At 51.3% G+C, this 25,871-nt stretch overlaps 1 protein-coding gene across 3 annotated transcripts; it reads left to right on the top strand.

Annotated features, from left to right (window-relative positions):
* Window positions 1–1,003: 1,003 nt before the first annotated feature.
* TRAP1 (TNF receptor associated protein 1) lies at window positions 1,004–24,792 on the top strand. 3 transcript variants are annotated; one of them, XM_021540775.3, is made up of 18 exons: window positions 1,004–1,093; window positions 5,476–5,643; window positions 6,748–6,830; window positions 7,217–7,357; window positions 14,452–14,523; window positions 15,187–15,347; window positions 16,150–16,259; window positions 16,443–16,516; window positions 18,766–18,921; window positions 19,238–19,358; window positions 19,482–19,551; window positions 19,713–19,860; window positions 20,345–20,530; window positions 21,610–21,748; window positions 22,230–22,315; window positions 23,123–23,268; window positions 23,619–23,691; window positions 23,966–24,792. In XM_021540775.3, the coding sequence occupies exons 1-18, from the start codon at window positions 1,012–1,014 to the stop codon at window positions 24,065–24,067; spliced, it is 2,118 nt and encodes a 705-aa protein (XP_021396450.2). In that variant the 5' UTR covers window positions 1,004–1,011; the 3' UTR covers window positions 24,068–24,792. The 3 variants fall into 3 exon arrangements, with proteins under 3 accessions (XP_021396450.2, XP_085448599.1, XP_085448598.1); XM_085592473.1 differs by having other exon boundaries at window positions 1,004–1,216; XM_085592472.1 differs by having other exon boundaries at window positions 1,004–1,225.
* The last annotated feature ends 1,079 nt before the right edge of the window (window positions 24,793–25,871 follow it).

Genomic DNA, 25,871 nt, shown 5'->3' with positions numbered 1-25,871 from the left:
CACCTTTTATTTTTGGCTGTGGTGTTCATTGAGGCCAGGCTCTGCTCTCACGCACGTTCCAAATTCGCCTCTCGCCAGTGGTTCATTTCCTCACTCACCCGCATCCTCCAAATCCTTTCTGCAGTACCTCAGCCCCTTGCATCTCGATGATGTACACTAAAACAACTCCGGGAGATGAGGAGCTCGGCAGAAATGGAAAAACGAGATGTTAAGCAATTGGCTCAGAGTCGAGCAGGGTGCCCAGCAAAGGCGTGGCACACAGGGGCTTCCCGAGGGCTGCCCCAGCCTGGCGCAGCCTTTCCTCGGCCCTCAGCCCCCTCCGCGGGGCACACGAGAGCCGCGGTGCAGCGAGCTCTGCCACCGCGGCTGCCGAGCTCCGCCGCAGCCCGCCCCAACGGGCTCCGGGGCCGTGAGGGAAGAGCAGGGTGCGCTCCTCACCTGCGTCTGACTCCCCTTCCCAACAGCCCTCAGACACACGAACGGGACAGGTTGGGAAACGGCACCCTGGGCTTGGAGGTTGGACCGCCAGGCAGAACCCTGGAAACGTCCCCGTGAGGGAACCCAGGCGGGGCCGGGAGGGGACAGAGCCCGGTGTCCGGGAGGGGACAGAGCCCGGTGTCCTGCAGGGGACAGAGCCCGGTGCCCGGGAGGGGACAGAGCCCGGTGTCCTGCAGACGGCCGGGACAGAGCCCGGTGTCCTGCAGACGGCCGGGACAGAGCCCGGTGTCCGGGAGGGGACAGAGCCCGGTGTCCTGCAGACGGCCGGGACAGAGCCCGGTGTCCTGCAGCGGACAGAGCCCGGTGTCCTGCAGGGGACAGAGCCCGGTGTCCTGCAGACGTCGGTCGGGGCGGGGAGCGGACCCGGGGGGAGCCCTGAGGGGAGCAGCGCGCGCGGGCCGAGGGGCAGCGTGACGTCACCGCGCGCGCGTCACGCACAGCCCGCGCGCGGGGGACCCGGCGCGCCCCCGCCCCGTGACGCCATCGGCGCGCGCCGCGGGCGGGCAGGCGGGCATGGCGGCGGCGCGCGGCGGGCGGTGTCTGCTCGCGGCCCTGCGGCGCCCCGGGGCCGCGCCCCGGCCGCGCCCGCCCGCAGGTGAGGGGGACGGGCGGCGTCAGGGGCGCGGGCCCCGGGCTGAGGGGGCGGCCGCACCTCCATGGCTCGGTGGGACGGCCGCGCCTGCCCGCAGTTGCGCTCGGCCTTGCGCGTCCTCTGGAGGTGCGCAGGGTGCGTGTTCCGCAGGCAGCGCCCCGTCGCTCTCGGCCGCGGCCGCTCGGCAGGGCCGGAACGGGTCTGGCAGAGCGCACAGCGCCCCATGAACTGACCCGAGACCGCCCCGCGCTCCTTCCTGGGCTGCGGCGAGTTCCTCTGGGGCTGTACAGGGAATGGCGCGGGCTCGTGTCGGGCAGGGAGCGCGCTCAGGGCAGCCCGCGGCTCCAGGGCCGGGTACACCTCGTACAGGGTGTGCAGCACGCTCAGGTCGCGTAGCATGGTGAGGTTCATGTCCTGGCTCCTGTAGGGGTATATAACACAGCCGTGTTTATATCCTGGTTCATACAGCACTCCCAGTTCGTCTCCTGGCCTTTATAAGGACATCCAGCGGTACCTGCTGGCTCATCTGGGCTGCACAGCATATTCACATCATGTCTCATGTCCCAGTGCGTGTCCCAGCTCACACAGGGTGCACAGCCCAGGTACCTGGGCTGAGAGAAGAAAGGCAGAGAGAGAAGGACGTGCATGAGAGCAGAAGGCAGCAGCGTTGCTGTTCTCTGGTCGTGTCAGTACCAGGGGTCTTTACAGATGAGCCTGAAGGGTTTGCATTTCCCAGGGGTGCACTTGAAGTTTCACCTCAGGCAGCTGGCAGGAGTGAGTACTAAGAAAATCCAAACTCTGAGGCCTCAGTTATGGGATGTGCTCCATTATCAAGGCTCTTGTGGGCTGGAAATGTGCCTGTGAGCTGCCATTAACCAGAGCATGGTGAGCAGTGTCCTGCCTGTCAGCAGCCCGTGCTGTGCTCCATGTTTCCTTGTGTGTTGTGTGGCCCCTAATTGACAGATCTGCATGTTGTTGGTGTTGTCTGTGGTTTCACTGCAGGTTACGAAGAGAAAATGTGACAGAGGAAATTGTGTGACAAATAGGGTCACTTTAAGGGTCGGGCTGTCAGATTTATTGTGTCACAGAGTGCCACTTGGGTGTTTCTGGGCAATCCAGCTCTGCCTCTGCAGAAATCCCCAGAGGCTTGTTAGCATTCGTGTCTGGGAACAAAGCTGCTGCCTCTGGTGGGTTAGACATACTCCAGCAGAGCAGATTTTTATCTCTTAACCTGTCATTCAAAGGCCCTGAGGGAAAAAGCCGAGAGCAGAAGGTGTGTGGGGTGGGGATAAAGAGGGAGGGGCAGGAGATGTTCTCCTTTGGGCCGGGTCCCTTCCCTCACCGGGCAGAGCTGGCAGTGTTTGCTCTCAGCACTTCAGAGGCTGGAGCTGCTGCAGAGCTTTTCAGGAGATGTGTTGGTGTGAGTGGGTCAGTCAGGGAATCTCCCCAGATTTCCGGGGATCTGGTGCCCAGCTAGGAGCCCTTTTGTGTAAGGAGATCTCAGCTGGGAGTGTTAATTGCTGGAGCTCTTCCCTGCACGAGCTTCCCTGGGCTCCTGCTGACCCAAATTCTTCTCTTTTGTTTTGAGGCACAAACTGCTTTGTGCAGGGTTTCCCACCCTAATTCTCTGGCTGGTGCTGGGCTCTGCTCACTGCAGTGGTTTTTCCAGAAGAGGCTGGGCTGTGCTTCCTGGGGGGCTGGCTGGGGGATCACTGAGGTGTCTGGATTGAAAGGAGCCCCTGAGGGTCCTTGTGAGTGGCTGTGGCTGTGGGCACACTGGGATCACTTGGGATCACAGAGAGGTGGAATTTGAGGTGTAATGTGAGTTTCTGCATCCCTCACAGTGCAGTGATAGGAACAGGAAGGGGTGTGGGCTGTGGTAAAGCTCCACATTTGATTAACTCAGTATCAAAAGTCCTGATTTGCCCCAACACATCACAGTGCTTATCTAGGGCAAGAGCCATTCCTTCTTTGTTGCCTGGGCTTAGGAATTTGTTTCTGAGGCTCATTATGAGTAGCACATAACCTGTTACCTCAGCAGGTGCTTCTCAATAGCTCTTGTGTGCTGATAATTGTGGTTTTATACCCAGAATAGCCAGGAGCCTTTTCTGCTCCCTTGCTCCAGGCAAGGACTCTCGAGAGGCAAAAGGGCTGAAGATGCTGCAGCTTGTGTTTAATGAGCTGTGTCTCTGCCTGGCATGGGACAGGCTGTTAATTAAGGGTGGTAAGACCAAACATTGCACAAATCTGACAGTAACTTCCGAACTGATGGGTGGTGATTTATTATTGTGCTTTGGAGGTAGGGAGGCAAAAAATGTGAATACATCAACAATTATAAATAGCCAGAAATAAAATTATAAGTAGCTGTAGTTTTTAGAGCTGGTGTTCATGGGCTGGGGGGTGATCTGTGTGGGGGCTCTGGGGTTTTGCTTCCTGGACATCTGATGATAGAAGTGAACTTAAGGTTTTAAGTTGCTGCTGATCTGTGTCTTTTTTGGATCCTAGAGTGAGGGAGGGAGCAAAATTCTCTCTTTTATTTCTGCTGTTTTGGAGATGTTTGTGTGTGTGTGCTTACGTACAATGCAGTATCCTACAGCACCCAGCATAAAATGAGTATAAAAGATGTAAATACCTAAATAAAATATATATAAACCCTGAGCTGCAGGCCCTTGCCCTCTGAAGCTTGAGGGGCTGGACAGTGAGTGCTCTGCTACTTTCCACCCCAGCCAGGGTTGTTTTCCTTGCTGCTTTGCCAGGCGATCCCAGCACAGGAACGGGAGTTCCGGAGCGTGTCCTGCGATCATGCGGCAGAGCTGTTCGTGACGCAGAGCGCAGTTATGCGTGTGGGAGGTGTTCAGATGCATTTAGAACTATTTGTGGGCTCTTTTCTTTAAGGGCAGAATGACTGGGGAGTCATTCAAGCTTCTGGCTGGAGAAGTGGATCTTGATTCAAAGCTTTCTGTGAGGAGGAGGAAGAACAAGGACTGACAGCTCCTCTGTCAGCTCTTGAGGATGAGGTGCAGGAGACAGAAGTGCTGTTAAAGCTCAGGGGTTCATGTCCACCTGGTCTGGAGCACGTAAGAGACCAGCATGATGGTCTGGAGCAACAAGACCTGTTCTTGATGACCACGCTGACTGTAGGACCTGCTGTGGGGAGCAGGAGGTGTGCAGAGCACTTGTGAAGTGAGGTTTAGGGATGTTGGTGAAAAGACTGGAATGCAGAGTTCACTGGAGGGCTGTGGCAAGGTGGAGGAAGGTGCAGGAGGGAGCTGAGCTCCCTCAGCATGTCAGCGGGCCTCGAGGGCAGGGGATGGCCTTGGAAGCTGTTTCCAAGGAGGTCACAGATGTGCTTTGGGACTCTCACCATACTAAAGAGGTTTGGTTTGGCCTTTGGCTGGTTTTGGACCCAGTTATTCAAAGAAAGGACCCCTTGAAAATGTCAGGTATAGGGTTTGCCTCCTTCCCTTGCTGGATGAAACAGCCACCAGGCACAGAGCGAGCTGTAAGGAAAACCTGCGCTTGTCATTGCTTCCAGCCACTTCTGCTGCTTATCCACATTCTCCTGGCTCTGCCCAGACTGTTCTGGTCCCTCCTCTGCTTCCCAGATGAGTCCAGCCTGTTCATGTTCATTGTAGGACTGGGGGAGGCCAAGATGCTGCTTTCCCCAGGGCAGCTGCAGGGTCAGATCCTCACGCTCTGGGATCCTGCTCTGCCATTCTCCCAGCAATTCAGAAATCACTCCAAGAAACAGCCTTTGGACAGAGGTCTGTGGTGCTGCAATGGTCTTTTTGTGACCAGATTTGGTTTGATTCATCCCCCAACAGAGAGAAGACTTTTGGGTTCACCTGGGCATAATCAAAGGAGGAGAATTTAGAATCCCTGACCTTAAGGGGGTTTGTGCCATTTCCTGACTGGTCTCATTTTCCCCATTGATTTTGTGACTGGTGGCCTTGCTGCTGCTGCTGCATGTGCTGCTTGCCCTGGTGCTGCTTTGTTGGGGGATGTAATCCCTGTGCTTGCACAGTTAAAGGCCAAATATTTTTTGCCAATTTATATTTTCACAGGCAGTGATGTGGGAGTTGTCATCGGCTTAGCCAGGTAGCAGCAGTGGAAGCTGCAGACTGCCTCTTCCTGACTGGTTAATTCAGTGGGAAAGCTGCTAATTGTCATCTTCTGGATAAAATTTTAATTCAGAAGAGCCAAAGTAGCAACTTGCCTGTTTCATGCAGTGAAGGCAATTCTGGAGGGGAATGGTGCGTGTTGGATTGGGAGGGGGCTGCTCAGACAGTGTAACTCCCATGGGATTACCCAGGTGGGACCTCTGAGTGCTCCTCTTGGTGCTGGATTTGTGATGTGTATTGAAATATCTTCACTTGTGTCTTTAGCAAAAGGAGCAGCATGTCTGCAAAGACAAATACTCCAGCCCTGGAGCCTCCAGCACAAAGTTGCTGCCTCCAGCATTCCTGCTGTCCGGATGTACAGCACACAGACAGCAGAGAGCAAGGAGGAGGAGCCCCTGCACACCATCATCAGCAACACAGAGAACGTCAAAGGTGGGCCTGGTACACGTGCCTTGTGGGGATGCTCTTGGGGTGCACCTGGGCCAAGGTGTGCTGCAGGTGAGCCCTCCTCAGCAGTGCTGCTGCCTCTGGAGGAAGTGCAGGTACTGCTCACCACATCTTTCCATCTGTGTTGCTCCATTACCTCCCAAAACCGGGCTGTGGAGGTCAGCATGGCCTTTGTCTAAGAAACAAGGACATCAAGACTGCATCCACGGGCTTAGCCAGCTGATGGTCATGTGTGGAGGGTCCACAGGCACTGGAATTGGCTGAAAGGAATTTTCTGTCCCAGAAGCAACTGTGCCTGCCCAGGTCATTGCTGTGGATCGTGGAGGTGTGATGAGAGTCCTGGTGTCAGCCCTTTAGCTAGAACGAATTGCTTTGCACATCTTCAGGGACAGGTGCTCTAAAGCAGTCTGAGCAATGAGTTATTCCAGCACAAAAATAACATCTGAACTCTGTGCCTCTGTGGTTTTCCTGGAGGTACCTTTGAGACTTTTGAGACTGCCAGGCTGTGAAGTCCCCAGTGGGGTTGATGTACTGGCTGCCCTCACTCCAGCTTCACCCCATCCCTCAGGGATGTACGTCCTCACCAGCAAGGCATGGCAGAGGTGATGTGGGATTTGTGGCTTTATCCTGTGTTTTCCCAGAGTTTTCTAATGCCTCTTGCAGGAGAAACGAGTTCTCTAATGCCTCTTGCTATTTTTAAAAGGCCAAGGATGGTCTTTCAGCTGAGATGTTTTATGTTTTTTTCTGAGGAGGTTTCCCTTCCTGGGCACTCTGCAGAGGTACCTGTATGGATGTGTTCATCCAGCTTGGCCTTGGACACTTCCAGGGATCTGGGGGCAGCCATAGCTGCTCTGAGCACCCTGCCAGGGCCTCACCACCTTCACAGGGAAGAATTTCTTCCCAATATCCCATCTATCCCTGCCCTCTGGCAGTGTAAAGCCATTGCCCCTTGTCCTATCACTTCAAGCCCTGTCCAAAGTCTCTCTCCAGCTCTCCTGGAGCCCCTTTAGGCATTGGAAGGGGTTCTAAGTGCTCCCTGAGCTTTCTCTTCTCCAAGCTGAACAACCCCAACCCTAATCTTCATTCCAGGTGCAGCCTCTAAACATGAGTTCCAGGCTGAAACAAAGAAACTGCTGGACATTGTTGCCCGTTCCCTGTACTCAGAGAAAGAGGTAAGACACCCATAACTTGCTGTGAGATTTTCTGTTGGCAAAGCCTATCTCTGTCAAGGGATACATCCAAAATGGTCAAGCTGGGAGAATAACTGTTCAGTTCCCAGTGAGTCCTGAGCTTTCATGTCAGCCTTTCTTGAATGATGTTTTCTTAAGACACCTTGAAAATGTCTGTTTGAAACAATTTGTAGGTATAGCCGAGTGACTCTGAGCCTTGAGCCTCTGCAGGTTCACACTGAGTTTGGACAAACTGTTCTCCTGGCAGATAATGGGCAAACACGGTTTGGGGAGCTGGAGTTTGTGGGAGCCATTGAGCTCCCAGGTCCCTGGGAGGGCTGTGCAGGGGGAGGGCCAGGCTGCAGGGTCAGGCTGTGCCTCGTCCCCAGGTGTTCATCCGGGAGCTGATCTCCAATGGCAGCGATGCGCTGGAGAAGCTGCGCCACCGGCTGATGACGGAAGGGAAGGCCTTGCCAGAGCTGGAGATCCACCTGCAGACAGACAGTGGGAAGGGAACCATCACCATCCAGGTAGCTCCCTTTGGTAACAGCAGGGTGTTATTCCCTGCTGCTCTCATCACTGGTCTTTGTCCTGTGAAGAGTCACTGGAAGCTGAGCAGCAGCACAGTCCCCAGGCCTGCCCAAATATTCTGTCCTCAGCTGGGTTCATGAGGCTGTAACCTCAGGACTTGATGAGAAACCAGCAATGTTATCTGCTCCCCACTTGTAGCCATAGGAAAATTTGCAGCTCTTTCTTTACCTATTGGGAAGTTCCAGTAGCTTTTCTGCCAATACCCCTGCCTGGTGCACTTCCCAGGTTGTGTGAGTTTCTCACCAGTGGATAAGTTGTGAGTCTGGTTTCGTCCTGACCTTTGGGGAGGTTTTCATGTACGTCCTGAAGTCTGAGGTGTTACTTGCAGACCTTCTCTCTCCCTTGGGGGAGAGGGAAAATAAATGCCAGGGGTGTGAGAAGAGCTTTCCCTTCCTGCATGTCTCTCTTCCTGCTCCAGGACAGGCTGAGTCCAGTTGATGCTGAGGTTCTGCCCTCAGGCACAGTTGGGACTGTAGATTTGGGCAGTAGCACAGCACTCCCCTGTGCCCAGGTTTTGGTTGTCCCTGCTGGTGACAAAATGCTGACTGGGAGGGAGTCAGTCTGTAAGAACAATCACCTGTGGGCCTCAGCATGGGGAGGGAAGTGGAGTTGGGCCTTCTCTCTGTACTTTGATCTTGCCTGTGGCTCTTGTCCAGGGTGGGAGGCTGAGCCTCAGTTTTGGTGTTTTCTTGGCAGAGTTCTTAACATTAAGAGGCAAACTGGTAATTTTCCTTGTGGAGCTGTGTCAGCTGTGCACATTCCTAGGAGAGCAGAGGGGAAGGAGGAAGATGAAGCAGGCAGCCCTGAGTGACCATGGCAGGTCCAGGGGAGATGTGGCACAGACAGAGCACACAGGCTGATATTTTTCACGTGGGACAAAAGCACAGGGGGCTGTTGGAGGCTGCACAGTTATTTTGTATTTCTGTTCCTCTGCAGAGCAAGTGCTGCAGTTGCCATGGGGAAGTTAGTGCTTGTCAGTGGGCAACACAATCACCAAGCAGGGATTCTCAAACCATGGTGGCAGGGGCTTTGCTATTCCTGTCACACTCTTGCAGTTTTCTGACTCCCGTGTAACACCAATTGCTTAAGGAGCCCTGCTTAGCCCCAAGCAGGGGGTCATTCCTGCCTCTCATCTTTCCGTTTTATGATCCTAGTGGACCTGAAGCATCTGACTCCATCAAGACATTGATACGTCTCACGCTGTGTCCCTGTGGAAGCTCTCCCCTTGTTTGGCAGTTTGCTTGGAGAGCTGCTTGCCCACCTTGCAGGGTGCCTCAGATGCCATCCCAGTTAGATGGGTTAGGGATTGGGCTTTTTATAACCCCCTGCCTGGCTGCCAGTGCCTCTCTAATGCCATTAAATGAGTCTTAACTAGGAAGCTTTTAACTGCAGCAGTCCTGGGCTGTGGGGAGCAGCAAGAACAACGCTGCTCCAATCTCTTTAATAGCTTTGCCTTCTCCAGAGTGCCGAAAGCTCCTTACCTCCAGTCAGGGGGTTATTTATAACTTCTTGAAGAAGCAAACTGCATATAATGATTACTGTGAACAAGCATCATTCAGAACATTTCTCTGCCTTTCAGGAATGCAAAGGTGAAAGAAAGCTTGCTGCAGTGATTGAGGCAGAGATGGATCTTCCCTTTGCCACTGTTTTGTTTTCTGTGCCCACTAGAACCAACCAAAAAAGAGGCAGCAGGTCCCTCATATATGACCTGTAGCAACAGTCACCCCTTTTTTATTCCTAGAAAGGTCCCATTGTCTCTGATCCCTGGATCTTTCTCAGATCTTCATGCTGCTCTTTGCCTCTGGATCTGCTGAATCTCTCCCCTCCTCTTCCAAGCCCTGTAGCATCTCTTTGCATCTCATTGAGCTGAGAAATGGCAGGTCTGTAACATGTGATGGCCATTACAGGCACATTCCTGGGGGATTATGTAGATCTGGTACAGGACTGCACACATCTCTGTTCAGTGACTGCAGTTCTCCTTGTTCTCTGCCAGGACTGAATTCCAGTCATAAGCACAGCAAGACTCAGAATTCTGATGGATGTCCTCATTCAGGAATATTCCACCTAAGCATTGCAGTGTAGTATCTGCTAAGAGGGGTGTGTTGACTGAATTCCACCACCTAGCTTCCTTCACCAAAGTCCTGTTGTTTTAGCAAATTCCACCATTTCCTCCATCCCTTTGAAAACTGCCTCGTGTTTCTAGGACAGCTCCATCTGTAGCAGCCACAGTCTGCAAGGTCAGAGTGCTTAAGAAAATCCATTTGAAAATGTGAGGGGTGTGTTTCCAATGAGAACAGCTCTGCAGAGCTCTGCAGTTCCCCGTGCTGAGGCTTTATTGACGTGGTTTTGGACCCTTTGAGGTGGGAACAGAGGGCCTGTGGCAGACCCCAAGGCTCTGTGAGCACAGAGCTCACCTTGAGCACCTACACGAGGTGACAGGCAGGTGACAGGCACTTGGCTGTGCGGTGGTGGTGTTGGAGCTGTGCAGTTCTGCCGTGCTGCTGTGCCTGGTGGTGATGTGTGAGCTCAGGGCTGCAGCCTCGCTCCTTGCTGGTGTTTAATTTAAGGCTAGGACAGTTTAGAGGAAATGGTTTGAAATGTTTACAGAGCTGATGGCTGCTTCTGCTGGGGGAGGGAGTGTGCTTGCTGTTCTAGCATGGGAAAGCAGCGTGGTCGCTGCCAGAGCTTGGGCTGCTCGTTCCCTTTGTTGGGCTTTCATGTTTCTGTTGCCATCATCCAAAATCAGTGTCTGTGAAGCCACAAAATCACCAGTTTGCTGTGTTGGGAGGAGTTAAAATGACTGCAAACACCACTCCTCCCTGCAACAGCTCCCTGTATTGCTGAGCAGATCTCTCCTGCCTCACCAGTTACAAACGGCCTGTAACAAGGACTGGGCTGTGCTGGAGCTCCTGTAAGGATTGGGCTGTTTGGGCTGCAGCAGGTCAGTGCAGATGCACCCTTGTGTCCCACAAAGCTTGGGGCAGGTGGGGAGCAGGTCCCCCTCCCTTGTGGGACCAGGCTGCAGCAGAGAGGGTGACCTGCACTGCAGCATCTGTGTCACTTGGGCTTGAGGAAGCAGGAGATGGACAGGTGGAGATAGAGGGGTAAACGTGGCTGTACTTTAGCAACTCTTAGGTGGAATTAAATCTACAGAAATATGCCACAGATTGTAGGGATGGGCTGCAGCTTCCAGTGGTTGCATCATCTTTAACAAATAAGCCCGGGACCCAGAAATACAAACACATCTCAAATAACCTGTGGCCCAAGAAAGGAAGTGCACGATCTTTTAGTTCTCTTCACAGCAGAATAAGAGCATATCCTGTATAAAAATGGGAAGTTCAAAGTGGATGAAAAGCAGTACTTTTCTGCACAGTGGGTATTTAGACCTGGATGGGTGGAGGCCGAGCCTGTGGTTTTGCAAAGGAAAGCTCAGGCTCTCTGCTTTGGACAACTTCCATGTACTAGGCCAAGATTACCTCGTGTTCACAGGCATCAGTTTTACTCTGGCTTTTTGTCTGCTGGTTGCTGCTGCAGATGCTTTAATGATTCTAAACCAGAACGTTGCTCTAGTGCAGCTGCTGTCCTGGTCTTGTGAACTTGAAGTCTTTAATCAAGGTATTTAAATAACAGTGGGCACATTTGCTAATCAGACATTTTGGGATTTTATTACCTTATCAACTGGTGAAAGCAGCATGTCTTTACAACATAGTCAGTGTTCTTCTGATGCCCCATTGATGTTTTCACTGAAATAAATGTTTCAGGTGTTTGTTTTGCAACAAAGCAAAGTGAAAAGCACAATAGTTCAGCCAGGTACCTCTAACTGGGAGCATTCCTTCCAATGCAGTCATGGCAGAGGCAGTAGTTAATGGCTGCTTAATGGGTTATTAGGTGTAAGGAAGCTCTGCAGTACTTTAAATTGGACTCAGGTAATGAGCAAAGCTAAACTAATCTTGCACAGCAGGTCTCTGCAAACATCCACCCTCACCACAGGGTTAGAATAAATGGCTCAGAAGGCACAAAGGTGCAGGTCAGCAGCAGCTTTGGTACCTTGGAGGTCTCCACATATAAAAAGGTGCTAGAAACAAAGTTCAGCTGATGTTCTCTTTGGGGTAAATGTTACTGCATTTAGTTCAACACTTGTGGCCACCAGCCCTTCATAGTCTGAAGGTCTGCAGCCTCTTTGTTGTCTTTTATAGGGGATGGTTTGGGGAGGATTTTTACTCTGTACCCTGAGAAATACCAGAGGAGAAATTCACCCAGGTGAAGAGGTGGTGGTTCTGCTTGGTAACAGCAGGTCTTCTGTAATCAACATTCAGCTAATGAAGGGTCAGCACATAGAACTCTGTGTCTTGGTCTGTCCAAGCTGTAGAGAAACACTTGGCACATGGAACTCTGAGCATATCCCTTACATTTTGTAATTTGAGAAGCCCCACATCCAATTTGCTTTGTGCTGTTACAAATAGCTCTTTTGTGGCTGTGGTCAGCCTGATAAAGCTTTTCTTGCAGGCTGAATGGAGGGCTAGAACTGTGTGCAGGGGAAGAGAAGTTGTAATGCTGATGGTGGAGCAAAGGTGGTGGATAGAAGGTGTTTGCAGGGGTTGGGTGAGGCCATGGTGGTTCCTGGTGAAGACACCCAGCAGCCAAGCAGCAGCTGGTGCAGGACAGAGCAGTGTGAGAAGGGCAGTAGAAGTTCCACCAGCTGCTTCCTTGGATTTCATGGTGCTGGAGCTGCCAGCACTTATGTGGACCCAGCCTGAGGTGGGCTGCTCATAGGCAGGTTCAGTTGCTTCCCATGGCTGCAGAGTTCCTGCTCTGCAGAGCTCAGCTCCCATCTCTCCTCCGCTGCTGCTTTATTCCCATTCCCTTGAGCAGCTCCATGTGGTGAAGGAAGCCAAAGGGCAGCTGCAGGAAACGTGGATATGGCAAGGGTGGGTTGAATCTTGATGGTGTGTTCATCCTAATCCACCCAGGTGTTTTCCTGCAGTAGGAAATGTCTGCTTTTCCAGGATCTTTGCTTTCTGCTTCCCCTGTCAGCATCCTGGCTGTCTGAGACCTGCTTTCTTTGTTCATGAGATTCACCCTCATCAAAGCAGTCTCCAGGAATTGTCATTAAGCATTCTGCAGTAAGTTTGGCAGGGCATTAGGAATTCAATAGCCAATAAATTAATGTGGAAAGGATGTATTTTTTTTTTAATACACTGGAATTTGGGAATGACATGCTGTGCTATAAATAGAAGTGGATCAGAGTTCTCTTCAGGGTCTGGCATAAGAAAAACTGAACCAGATGCTGAAAGCTGTTCTTTCTGGCTTTTTCTTCCCTGGGGGAAGGGACCATGTCAGATTCCTGAGATTTTGCCATATGCTGTTTGTTTTCCTTGGCTTTTGATCTCTTGCTGTTGAGATCTTACTGGGCATCATCCCTTTTCTCAGCCAAGTGGGCTGACTGGCCTTACTGTATTTAACCAAGGGAAAGGGATTGCTGTGCCGTGACTTGTGGGGGTGCAGGAAAATGTCTTACCCACATGGCACCTCACAAGCTGAACAGTTCAATCCTTCAGTGCAGTTAGACATTACATTAAGAAATACATACTGACATTAACTTACTTTGGTGGAAATAAGCCCAGTAAATGCTTCATGGGTGGCAGAGGTCACTCTAGCACCTCACCTCCAAGCCACCTAGCAGCTGCCAGCTCTGTTGCAGCTGATTTTGCTATCCCTGCACACCAAATCCCACCCCTGCTAAGGCACTGGGAATCTGTGAGCCCACTCTGGATGTGCCAGCTGCTGTCAGCTGTGATAATCATGCTCACAGGTACTCAGGTAGAGCTGAATCCCTCATGGGAATGAGAATCACATCTCATTTGGCTGCTTTTCACCTCAGCGGCTCAGAGAACATGTAGCATTGGGTTCTTGGGGTGCTTGTGTCAAGTAGAGAAGCTGCTGGGATTTGGAAAGAGAAATGGCACTTTTTTCTTAGGAGTGGCATCCTGGAGGGCAGTAGCCTCCCCTTTGCAGTGGCAAATGCATGTAGAGAAAGTCTGAAAACACATTGGACAACAGAAAAGGAAAGATTTTTGCTGGGGTCCTGTGTGAGCCATTTCTAGCTGGGGTTTGCTGTTACCTTTGTTGCCTTGGGGTGTCATGCAAATCGAAGTTGCAGCTAGTTTTGAGACTTTCTGCAGCTTTTTTTGGGTGGTGCTGCCACAGGCTCTGCTGCCTTAGATGTGTGAGCTGCAGGGAGATGTTTATCTGCATGCAGCAGTGCAATTCTGGAATAAGCTGGGGATGACAAGGAGCTGTGTGCCTCTGAAGTTTGGGCAGAGCATCACAAAGTGTAGCTGGTGCATTGTATTTTGGCTGGGGTCAGGCTGTTCCCATGGGAATGCAATACCCAGTTCTCCTGGATGTTGACATCTTCATACTCACATCGTGGAGCACAGGGTGAGGGGGATAAGAAGGGGGGAAAAGGCAGAGCAGATGTATATCAGTTCATGAGTTACTTGCATTCAAGGGTCTGCATTACCTGAAGTTAAGGGATTTGCTGCTCTGCTGCTGATTCCCAGTGTGAGTGCATCAGTTCCACATCTGCAGATTGTAAACAAGCTGCTTCTCACTGCTCCTCAGCTCCCCCTCAGACCAGTTCAGGAATGGAGGGTGTCTCAGTGCATGACATCTGGCAGTGTGGGGCCATGGCTGAGTTGGCATTTCTTTCCTGCACTGCCATCCTGTGCTTTTTAGAGGGATGTAGAATCCAGCCTGTCCTGGCATGGTTTTGTCTTTCCTTGAGAAATGGCCAGAGTCTCTGAGCTTCCTGGTGGTTTGTAGGCAGCTGTGGCTGCCCCTGGAGCTCTGTGCCCTCTGAGTCTGTTCCTGGCCATGGGCAGATGGAGTCACAACTGGAAGTCTGGTGTTGGATTTAGTATTCAGAGGGGAAGGAGAGAGTGGGAGTTGGAGGCACAAGTTGCTTGGGTGCTGTTTGCTGGAGCAGTGATTTTCTGCTGATATTTGAGCTGCAGTTGCTGTTTCTTTTCAGGACACAGGTATTGGGATGACCCAGGAAGAGCTGGTTTCTAACCTTGGTACCATTGCTCGATCAGGCTCAAAGGTAACTAGGGATGAGGAGCCTTCTCCCTCCCTTAGAAAACTCTTCTCCAGTTACAACCACTTTTGTTCTCCCAGTAATTTTTCATTCTGTTTTGTCCCTTGGTCCTCAGCCCAGCTGTGAAATTACACCTCTTTTGGAAGGTGAAACCTGCCTGTGGAGTCTTCTGTCTTTCAATTATCCCTGCTGTGCTGTGGGAGGCCCAGGGAGCCCAGGCAGTGCTGATGGGCCCTGTGTGTAGCACTGCTGCACCCACTGCCCTCACTCCAAACACCCTCCTGCCCAGCCATCCTTACAGAGGGGCACCCACCCACTTGGCATTTACCCCACGTCCAGGGGAGCAGCAGCTCTGTCCCCACAGCAAGGTGCTGTACATGTGTAGCTGATTTTTGTTTTCATCTCTGGAGGCACCATTTTAAGGTTTCCTGCTCCTGATTGACCAAGCTCTCACTTGTTTTCCTTTTACTGCTCTAAGCAGTGCTTCCTTTTTGCAGAGGTTTCCCTTTTCCTTGGGAACCTTCCTCAGAGCACTGATGCAGGAGCACGGGCTGAGGGTGCTGGCCTGCCAGGCTGCAGTGCCTGAGGAGCCCAGCTGGGGATTGATCACAACCTCCAGCAATACCTGAAGTCACTGTGTGCTGGTTTGTGTCTCCTTTATTCCTGCAGGCTTTCCTAGAAGCTCTGCAGAGCCAAGCTGAAGCCAGCAGTAAAATCATCGGCCAGTTTGGAGTGGGCTTCTATTCAGCCTTCATGGTGGCTGATAAAGTGGAGGTGTTCTCACAGTCAGCAGAGCCGGGCAGCCCGGGCTACCACTGGTCATCTGATGGGTGAGGCTGCAGAGAGGGGTGGCAGCATGGGGGGCTGTGTCCAGACCAGGCATGGCCTGAAACCTCTGCAAAGACAGAGCTTGTGAGTTCTTTCAGGACCTGGCTGACTGATTTAGGTCCTGCTCACATTATATACAGTACCAAAGCATGGCCAAATGTGGCAGTGTGGAAATTGCAAGGACAGAGTTGGTTTGTCAGAGCAGGCATGCTGTTGGCAGAGTACCTGCCTCTCCTGTTCCATCCCTGCTGGCAGGCAGTCAGCTCAGGGGCTGAACCCACGGGGACAAACTGAACCTCGTTGATCTCATCATCCTCTGAGGTTTGGCTCGAGACACCCACAGAGAGCAGAGCTTGCAGCACTGGGGTCTCCCTGTGGGTCACAGCTGTATGCTCATCTTTTGCTTTTTGCTTGAAGTTGCAAACATCTGTGATGGCAAAGCTGTGGGCTGCTGGACATGTTGAAATTGGTGCTTCTGAGGGTGACAAGCTCAGCATCTCCTTAAAATTTCCTCAGAATAAAGAATTTACTGCATTATTTAAATTCTTGAGAAAGCTGAGACAGCAGACTGGTTTGGGTTTTCAGTAGCTAGTGTCTTTGCAGAGCAGTGTGTCCTGTCTGTGGGGATAACAGCTACATGGTTTTTGGGGTTTCTCAGAGGCACAGGGAGTGTTCAGGCATTCAAGACTTTTTTGCCTTTTCCTCTTGGCCTTGAAGTGTTGTGCATGCAATTGAACAATTTCTCTGTGCTATCATGAGTGTATCTGAGGCACAAACTGACATAGCATTTATTTCTAATCCTAGTTCAGGGATGTTTGAGATTGCAGAAGCATCTGGGGTCAGAGCTGGGACTAAGATTATTATACACCTCAAAGAAGACTGCAAAGAGTTTGCAAATGAAGACCGAGTCAAGGGTGAGTAGAGGAGGGGAATGCTGTTACCCCTGAGGCTCTGTGAAGTCTGTTGGTGCCCACAGATGGGAGGTGAATTTACAGGTTTTTTCCTCTTCTCAACTCCTTTCACCTGCTTTTACTGAGGGAATTCCTGCTGTGTTGTTTCCACAAAGGTGACCCTTCTATGTCTTCTTTCCATTCCAGAGGTGGTGACAAAATACAGCAACTTCATCAGCTTCCCTCTGTACCTCAATGGGAGAAGAATTAACACATTACAGGTGAGGTGGAGGCCACAGCCAGGTCACTCATAGAGATGAACCACTGTAATGCTCCACTGGAGACAGGAAACAGCATAAAGCTGCTGCTGTCCCTGGAAATCAGGGGAAGATTGTCCAGGATATGACAGAGCTTGCAGTGATCAGTTATTAGAACAAAAGGAGACAATCCAGTCATACCTGCAACAGCTTCTTTGCATTTATTGTGGAAGTCGTGGAGATCAGCAAGATCTGTATCTTCCCTTATCCTGAATTACTATTTCAGTGCTTTATAATGCTTATTCTGTTCAAGCCATGTGACATGTTAATGCTGTAGGGATTGCTCATATTGCTGGTGTGCTGACACCTCTCACTGCAGTTCTTTCTGTCTTTTACATGAAATAGCCACTGCCAGGGGGTGGTTGGGGTTTTTCAGCAGCTCAGCCCACAGCCTGATTTATTCCCAGCTTCTAGCTGAGCACTGCTTGATGCTGGCATTTTCTGACCATTGGCAATATACTGTAGCCAGATCCATTTTGCTTAGATGTTCTTGGCCCAATTGCAGGCATCACTTGGTAGAAATTTATTACCTTTAAAACATAAATCAATTAATCATTTTCCTCCAGCATCTCCTCTTCCGATTGTTTAAAGCTTTCTCACCTAAAAGAGCAGATAGCATGTGTGTGGCTTTTTTGTTTCCTGGAATGTGGCACTGACTGCACAGACTTTCAAGACTGTATTTAAACATTTTACTATGTTAATTTAGCTAAGATTCTGTAATTGGTGTTATTAGTCACTGATTATTTATTTGGATTACTGTATAATAGTGTTTCTGTTCCAAAGGCTTTCTAGCTGTGCCCCTTAAATTACAAAACCAGAAATAGCTTTAGACAGCTGTTTGCTCTCTCTGCCTGACAATCAATAGAACAGGCTCCCTGGAGAAGAGCAGTAGTAGAGCAAGGGGTGAAATGCCCTTAATAGAGTCATGGACTTCTATCTTCTTATCAGAAAGTCTGTCTTCCCTTGGGTTACAGCAACAGCTTGATTCTCATTATGCTCCCATTTAATGCCTTTTCTTTATCCAGGATCTTGGCTTTGTGTTTTTCCACACATCAGCATCAGTTCACTGCAAACAGAGCCACAGTTGGTTCCCTGGTGAGCTCCTGAATGCTCACAGCATGGAGCTGGGGGCTTCTCTGGTCTAACTGGGATAACTGTTAGCTACAAGTGAGCCCCTGAGACTGCAGCACTTTCCCTAACACAGCTACTGTAGTACACCTTAGCTCCCAGTGAGTCCATAATCCTACCTGTGATCCTGCAAACCCTCCAGGACCCTTGTGTGTGCTGGAAATGAGGGGAAACCACTTATGGATCAAGGCTCTGAGGCAGAGGAATCCTTGAGGATTTCAGGGCTGCCAGAGACCAAGAATCCTTGAGGATTTCGGGGCTGCCAGAGACCTGAAATCCTTAGGCTCTGAGGGTGGGCTGGATGTTGGTGTTGTCCCCAGAAATCACTCCTGTCACTCATTTGGGCTTGAGTGGCAAAGAGAGGCAGTGGCTGAGAAGGGCTGCACCCAGCTGGAAACACACAGTTCTGCATTGAGTCCCACATCTTTGCTAGGTGTGGGTCTTTGCTGAGGTACTGGAAACTGAGACGTGCTGTGAGCATGGGCTGAGTGCTTCAGAAAGCACTGGGGGGTTAGAGCAGCAGCAGGTGGAAGCTAGAGCTCATGGCTTTAGTGCATGTGTTCATGTGGGGAACAGTGCTGGAGCAGTGACCCTGCAGTGGTTCACAAAGTAGCTCCCAAGATGCTGAACAAATCAGCAGAAAACAGTGCAGGAGCTACTTCACAAGCTCTTAGCTGAGACAGTGACCTCCATCAGAGAGGCAAGTCGGTTGCAAAAGGCTGACTTAAACTTTTGCTTTTCCTTTGCTGGTTAGGCCTTGAGAACTTGACTAGTACTGCCAGTCAGTTGAGCTGTGGGATCTCCCCAGGATGGCCATTGGCAAGTGCGAGGCAAAGGAGGTTAGCCAAATCCCTTTTGTTTTGGGCTAAACAAAACTGCCCTATATATGTTGCAGGGCAAGAGTTACCTCTGAGAGGTGGCCCGAGGCCAGATGAGAGGCAGTAGTTCATTCATTGATAATGTGCCTGAGCCACATCTCACTCCCACGGTGTGCAGAAGAGTCTGTTTGACAGGTTCTGTTTCCCTGCTCTGGCATCCTGGAGGCCACAGAGCTGATGGGAACTGTTCTCCCTGCTCCTGCACAGGCTCTGTGGATGCTGGACCCCAAGGACATTGGTGAGTGGCAGCACGAGGAGTTTTACCGCTTCATAGCGCAGGCTTACGACAAGCCCCGCTATGTCCTGCACTACAAGACCGACGCTCCCCTCAACATCCGCAGCATCTTCTACGTGCCCGAGCAAGTACGTGTGCTGTCCTGGGATGTGGGACTTCTGCCCAGCTGCTCTGAAAGGGGAGAATGGGAGAGCTCCTTAGGGAAAGGAGGCAGATACAGCTGCAGGGAGGAATATGCAGTGTGGCATCTCTGCAGTGGGCTGGGTGCTGCAGGGTAGTTGGGATACTGAGCCATGGGAGGAGCAGGGGGATGGCTGAGGTAGGTCCCTAAGGAAAAGAGCTGGTATTTCTGCTCTTATTGGGTTCAGCACTGCAGGGAAGACCACAGTGTGATGTGGGCACCCTGCACAGTGCTGGTGTTACCTCCTGTCTCTTTTCCTGCAGAAGCCATCCATGTTTGACATCAGCAGGGAAATGGGCTCCAGTGTTGCCCTCTACAGCCGCAAAATCCTCATCCAAACCAAAGCTGCAGACATCCTGCCTAAGTGGCTGCGCTTCCTTAGAGGTGTGTGTGGGACCAGGAATAGCAGGTTGTGGATGATGGCTTCCACAGGAATGAGGCAAGGGCTGCCCTCCTGAACCTGGCACTTGTGTTTGCATCATTGTTAAGGGTTGCTTTGTGTTCCAGGTGTTGTGGACAGTGAGGATATACCCCTGAATCTCAGCAGGGAGCTTCTGCAGGAGAGTGCCCTGATCAGGTGAGTGAGAGTATCTCTGGACTGAGATACAAGGAAAAGATGTAAAGCCATGAGGGAAAGGGAGCAGTGGACTCACTACAACCCTGCACAGAGAGACATTTACCTAAAACATCTTGTCTGGCTCTAGCAGCTGTCTTGAAAAAGGCTTGTTCCTCCTGCAGGAAGCTCCGTGATGTTTTGCAGAAGAGGCTGATCAAGTTCTTCATTGACCAGAGCAAGAAGGACCCTGAGAAATATGCCAAATTCTTTGAGGAGTATGGGGTATTCATGAGAGAGGGGATTGTCACAATAGCAGAGCAGGATGTCAAGGTACGAGTCTTGAAACACTACAGCTGATGGGAGAAATCACCATGAGCTGGGATGAGGTAGACTGCTACTTCCCATGGAACTTGCACACCCATAACTTGTGTTCCTAGACCTATGGATTCTCTAGTGCCTAAACTTTCACTCTTTCTGACTGGTGCTGCTTCTTATTTATTTTGAGACCCTGCAGAGTCTCTGTACCCACACTGTTGTCAGCCCTCCCTAGTGCAATGTCAACTACAACAGGCAATAAAGATGGGCCTTCCCCTCTTGTTGTCTTCTGTCTAATTGCCATTTCCAGGAGAGCTTGACCTACATCCTCTGTAGATCACTTTTCTGCCTCTTTAATATCTAGAGCAGGAAAGGAGGGATTTGGAATCCCCTGAGCCTTTTTGTAGGGCTGCCAAGAGGCACAGGAATCCTTGGGGCTGGGAGGGGTCGGGTGGAGCTCAGTGACCCAGCCGAGCTCACAGGAGCACGTTTCTTGCAGGAGGACATAGCAAAGCTGCTGCGTTACGAGTCGTCGGCGCTGCCCGCGGGGCAGCTGACCAGCCTGACCGACTACAGCTCGCGCATGAAGGCCGGCAGCAGGAACATCTACTACCTGTGTGCCCCCAACCGGCACCTGGCCGAGCACTCGCCCTACTTCGAGGCCATGAAGAAGAAGGACATGGAGGTGGGTGAGCAGTGGTGCCACAGCCAGGGGAGCACCCTGAGCTGCTGCAGCAGTGGGTCTCAGGGCTGGCTCTCAGAGCTGAGCAGCGCAGTGAGGCCTGTGACAGAGCCCTGCCAGCGCGGTGCCTTTGCCTGGCCCCCTCTGCCTCTGCTCAGACTGTGGCACAAGGCCAGGAGGAACTTGTCAAACATTCTTAACCACAACATTACAAAAAATCCTTTCAGCTGTTAGGAGTATCCAAAGGAGGGCCGTGAGAATGGTGAAGGGCATGGAGGAGAAGCCGTATCAGGAGCAGCTGGGGGCACTTGGTCTGTTCAGCTTGAGAAAAGGAGACTGAGGGGAGACCTCACCATGGCCTTCAACATTCTCACAAGGGGTAGCAGAGGGGCAGGTGTCAATCTCTTCACTCTCATGACCTTCACTCACATGTCCTGGTGTGCAGGACCCAAGGGAATGGCTGGAGCTGAACTGGTAGGTTTAGGTAGGGTATCAGGAGAAAGTTTTCATCCAGAGATGTTAGGCACTGGGACAGGCTCCCCAGGGAAGTTCTCACAGCACCACACCTGTCTGAGTTCAAGAAGCATTTGGACAATGCTCTCAGACACTGATTCCTGGGGTGTGCTGCACAGGGAAAAGAGTTGGGACAAGGATCCTGATGGGACCCCTACAACTCAGCATATTCTGTGATTTAGTACTTGTACAAATACTTGGTTCTTATATCTGTTTCCTACCTTTGCTGGATCCCACAGCAGGAGCGTGGGAGCTGCTGTGCAGGGCTGTAATTGTGTTGCAGTTGTCCTCTGTGAGCAGGTGGCCCTCTCAGGACTGGAGTCAGTGCTGGTTCTCATTTTCCTGGGCAACAGGACTTTTTCACTTGCAGACCTGCCACCCATGGTGACAAATCCCTCCAAGGGCTGGCTTTCCTGTCAGGCCCTGAGTGACAGTCACTGTGGGGTTGAGGTTGAAACACCTGTGAATTTCCTGTGTGATGTTCCTGCTGTTTGGTACAGAGCTGCATTGGGAAGGAGGGATTGCTGTTACATCCCAAACAATGTGTTACTGTCCTTTTGTTGGCACAGGTGCTGTTCTGCTATGAGCAGTTTGATGAGCTGACACTCTTGCACCTCCGGGAGTTTGACAAGAAGAAGCTGATCTCTGTGGAGACAGACATTGTTGTTGATCACTATAAGGAAGAGAAGTTTGAGGAGAGCCGCCCAGGTACCATGAGGCTTCCCTGTCCCCTCATGCTGAACACTGTCCTGCTACCCTGAGCAACCAGTGAGGGGACACTTTCCTCCTCTGCTCTTGCTGCTCCCAAGCAGGAGCCTTCCACCGTTCTCATGGCTTCCACTCTCAAGGTCTGTGGCAGCTTAGAGTTTTTGGAGACTGCTTTCATCTTACATGATCAAAGTTAAATGCAATGTCATGTGTGGAGTTGCCATGATTTTATTTCAACCCCATGCATACATCTGGTGCCCAGACAGAGGGAGGCAGCCCCTGGCAAGGTATGAGCCTGCCCTCAGGTTCATGTATGGCATGTACCTTAGGTACAGGTATGGCATGCTCTGGGATGAGTGTGCTGAGTGGAGCTGCATTCCCACTCCCACAAGAGAACTGACAAATGGAAGTGTGGAAACTCAGCTCATTGTCCATTGCACACTATAGATGCACACTCAGATGTGCCCTCTTTCCCTGCCAGCTGCAGAACGTCTGACAGAGAAGGAGGCTGAGGATCTGATGGCCTGGATGAGGAATGCCTTAGGCTCTCGAGTCACTGGAGTGAAGGTGGGTATTCTGTGTCTGGGTAACTGAGTACAGGAGATCCACGGAGGTAACAATCTAGGGAAAAAAGATGACAGGTAGTTGGGGATCTGCTGCCACAGATTTTTCTTTGGACCCTGTGGGAAGACATTTTTCTCTGTGCCTCCTGTGTGTAAATGGTGTGGATGCTGGCATTTGTCATTGAATGGTCAGGGTAGCAGCAGAAGAACCACATCTCAATGTGTATTGAGCAAAGCCCATATTGCAGTCGATGCTCAGGTTACCAGAACAGGCTGGGGACTTTCCTTTCTTGTGGACTAGAGAGGTGTATTGGCAAGGAATGCTTTGGGTCCAGCTGCAGCCCACTGCCTGTGAACTGTGGGGCCATTTGGGCCCCCATCTTTCCTGCTGGTTTAGACAGTCTCCTGTGGGATGGGAATGAATCATGTGGAGGCTTGGTGTGGATCTGTCCTGAGGAGACTCCAAGTCCTCAGACTTCCCTCACATATGCAGGCTGTCCACATGGATAACAATCTTTTGGAAGTCTCATTTTACAATGCCTTATTGTTCTGCTGAAGTGTTGAGTTGAGGACTTCAAGGGTTTTTGCAAGTTTGTCATCCTTCGCTTATGCTTGATTTGTGAAAGCTTTTTCAAGTCTCTCTCCCAGAGTATTTGCTTGAATGGTAGCTATGTGTTGAGGGCTGCCAATTTTACTGCAGGCCTCTATCGTTTGAGGCAAGGCAGGATTGGGATCTTGCAAGCCTCAGGTGATCTTTTTGCATGCTGGACATGCATTGTCCGTGGCAGCCCTGACTGGTGCTTGTGCACAGGTGACCACGCGGCTGGACACCCACCCTGCCATGATCACCGTGCTGGAGATGGGCGCTGCCCGCCACTTCCTGCGCATGCAGCAGCTGGCCAAGACCCAGGAGGAGCGAGCCCAGCTCCTGCAGCCCACCCTGGAGATCAACACAGGGTAAGGAGGGACAGCACCAGCACTAGGCCTGGGACACAGCAGCCCCTCGGAAGTGGAGGCAGAGAGGAGGCAGTGTAAGGCTGCCAATTAGCAGAGTCCTCCCCATTAAGTGCAGTCAGTGCCACAGAACCTTAATCTGTGAGGCATCTTCAACGTGAGCCCCCCACACGCAGTGTGCAGCCCTTTGGGGACCATGGTGGTTGTAGGGACAGATGGAAGAGAGAAGCCCCCAGAACAGAAGCAAGGAGGTTGACTTTGGTGATCCGCTGTGATTTAGCTGCTCATTCTGGAAATAAATTTCTCACCGTGTCCTATATCAGCAAGTCTCAGTGTTGATCTCTCTCTTACAGGCATGCTCTGATTAAGAAGCTCAGTGAGCTGAAGGACAGTCAGCCTGATCTGGCTCAGATGTTGCTCGACCAGGTGAGAGCCAGACCTCCTCCAGAAGCAGCACCATCCTTCCCAGAGCCAGCTTGCAGACCATGCATGGGTGGGAACAGGGTGAACCAGTACAGTGGGCAGGAGTCACATTCTTCTGTGGTCCCTGGGTATTTCTGGGACTTGTGCTTGATGTTGTCCTAGCAGGTGCCCTAGAAGACATTCTTGGTTTCAACATGCAGGTCCTGGGAGGGCCATTCCCATCCTCCCTCAGGCAGGTTGCTTTAGTGCTTATTTAGTGCTTTCTTCTCTTTTTCAGATATATGAGAATGCCATGATTGCAGCAGGACTGAATGAGGATCCCAGGCCAATGGTGAACCGGCTGAATGAACTCCTCACCAGAATCCTGGAGAAGAACTGAGCCCCAAGGACTGAAGGATGAGCTCTGTGCTGATCTCTTGCCTCAGGCACAGCCACTCTCAACAGCTGCTTGCAGGCACAGTCCAGCACAAGTTCATGGGCAGAGGGCAGGGACAATGCTGGGGACATCCAGGTTTCCCTGCACAGGGAGGAGCCAGCTGTAATTACCAGATCCCATGTCATCAGCTTGTTCAAAGTGCAGTGCTCTTAGTGGGGACAAAATCCAGAGGTTGTTGCTTTAAATAATGCACCCAAATTTCTGACATGAGCCTGAAGAGCCTAATTTCATGCTGTTTCTAAAAATGACCTTTCTCAAAACAGATGTTGACAGTAAGATTCCCAGTTAGGTCTGTGAATACACCCCCCCTTCCCCATACACAAAATCCCTGCTTGCCTCTGTGCTCTGAATAAGCACGGGAAAAATCAATTACTTAGTCAAGAAATCTTCAGGTCTGACCAGGCACGAGGAGTTTGCTGGCATGGAGACACCTTGCTGCCTTTGGCAGACCCAGATACTCTTGGTGGAACATGTCAGTGCAATCCCATGCCAGAAAAGATCACTGAGCTGCTGGATAAGTGAGCTCACCCTGGTCTGGTGGAAAAAGGGAAGAAACTGGGAGGCAGCTTTCCACTGTGTGGCTTTCTGGAGAGTCTGGAATAAACTGCACACCTTGCTGATCTGTATTTATGATAAGTAAACTGCTCTTATTTTCCAGATGTCCCCCACATCACTCTCCTCTTTACTTTGTTGGTCTTTATGTCTCCCAGCTGATGATGTTGGTTGGTCTTTCTTCAGATGCTATTTGGTTCTTCAGGGCATCAAGCACTGGACATGGTGGCAGGAGAAGGCTGTGAAAACAAGGGCATAGAGGGAAGGCAGGAGAATCTGTAGCTATGAACCCTGTCTCTGAAAATGGGATGCAGCCCTTGGTTTAACTCAAGGAGCAGTGGCTGTTCAGACAGAAATGCCATGCTAGATTCCCTCTGTGTCTGCTTTACACCATGCAAATGGTTTATAAGAATCCTTTCTCTTGCTCAGTAGGGCTCAGAGCAGCCCTGGTCTTTGTTTAGTTTATCTTTAAATTGCCAGATTAAGATGCTGGGACTGGGTTTGGTTAACTCTGAGTGCTGTGCTGGGCAGGACAACCTCCAGCTCTTTAAGTTACAGGAAGCCTGGCTGTGCACAGAGGAGTGAAAAATTCCTGCTGCTTGGGGGACCATTTGAGAAGTTTTATTAACATCACCTAAGATTTCACTTTTATTCAGATGTGGAAGAGGAGAAAAATAGTGATAGTTTAGGGGATGCTGAGTCAGTCAAGGAGTCACCTTCTCCATCCTACAGCTGGTGATACATCCTGTCAGGAACATTGTGGCCAGCAGGACCAGGGCAGTGACTGTCCCCCTGGGCATTGCTGAGGCACCTCCAGTCCTGGGGGCAGTCCTAGTAACCTCCCAAAAAGAAAGACATTGAGGGGCTAGAGCATGTTCACAGAAGGGAACAGAGCTGGGAAGGGACTGGAGCACCAGGAGCAGCTGAGGGAGCTGGGGGGGCTCAGCCTGGAGAAAAGGAGGCTCGGGGGGACCTTGTGGCTCTGCACAACTCCTGACAGGAGGGGACAGCCAGGGGGGTCGGGCTCTGCTCCCAGGGAACAGGGACAGGATGAGACAAAACAGCCTCAAGTTATGCAAGACAGGTTCAGATCAGATATAGGAAAAAATTCTTCACTGGAAGTGTGGTCAGGCACTGGCACAGCTGCCCAGGGCAGTGGTGGAGTCACCATCCCTGGAGAGATTCAAGAGACATG

The sequence above is a fragment of the Lonchura striata genome, chromosome 14, assembly GCF_050655825.1.
Source record: "Lonchura striata isolate lonStrDom1 chromosome 14, ASM5065582v1, whole genome shotgun sequence".
NCBI classification, from domain to species: domain Eukaryota; kingdom Metazoa; phylum Chordata; class Aves; order Passeriformes; family Estrildidae; genus Lonchura; species Lonchura striata.
This window is presented reverse-complemented; position numbering and strand designations above follow the sequence as displayed.

Excerpts from the sequence above, each read along its gene's own strand:
- TRAP1 (XM_085592472.1), top strand. The coding sequence starts at position 1,012 with ATGGCGGCGGCGCGCGGCGGGCGGTGTCTGCTCGCGGCCCTGCGGCGC. Across the intron at positions 1,226-5,475 it reads GTCCTCTGGAGGTGCGCAGG|CAAAAGGAGCAGCATGTCTG; the intron begins GTGCGTGTTCCG and ends TTGTGTCTTTAG. Across the intron at positions 15,348-16,149 it reads TACCACTGGTCATCTGATGG|TTCAGGGATGTTTGAGATTG; the intron begins GTGAGGCTGCAG and ends TTCTAATCCTAG.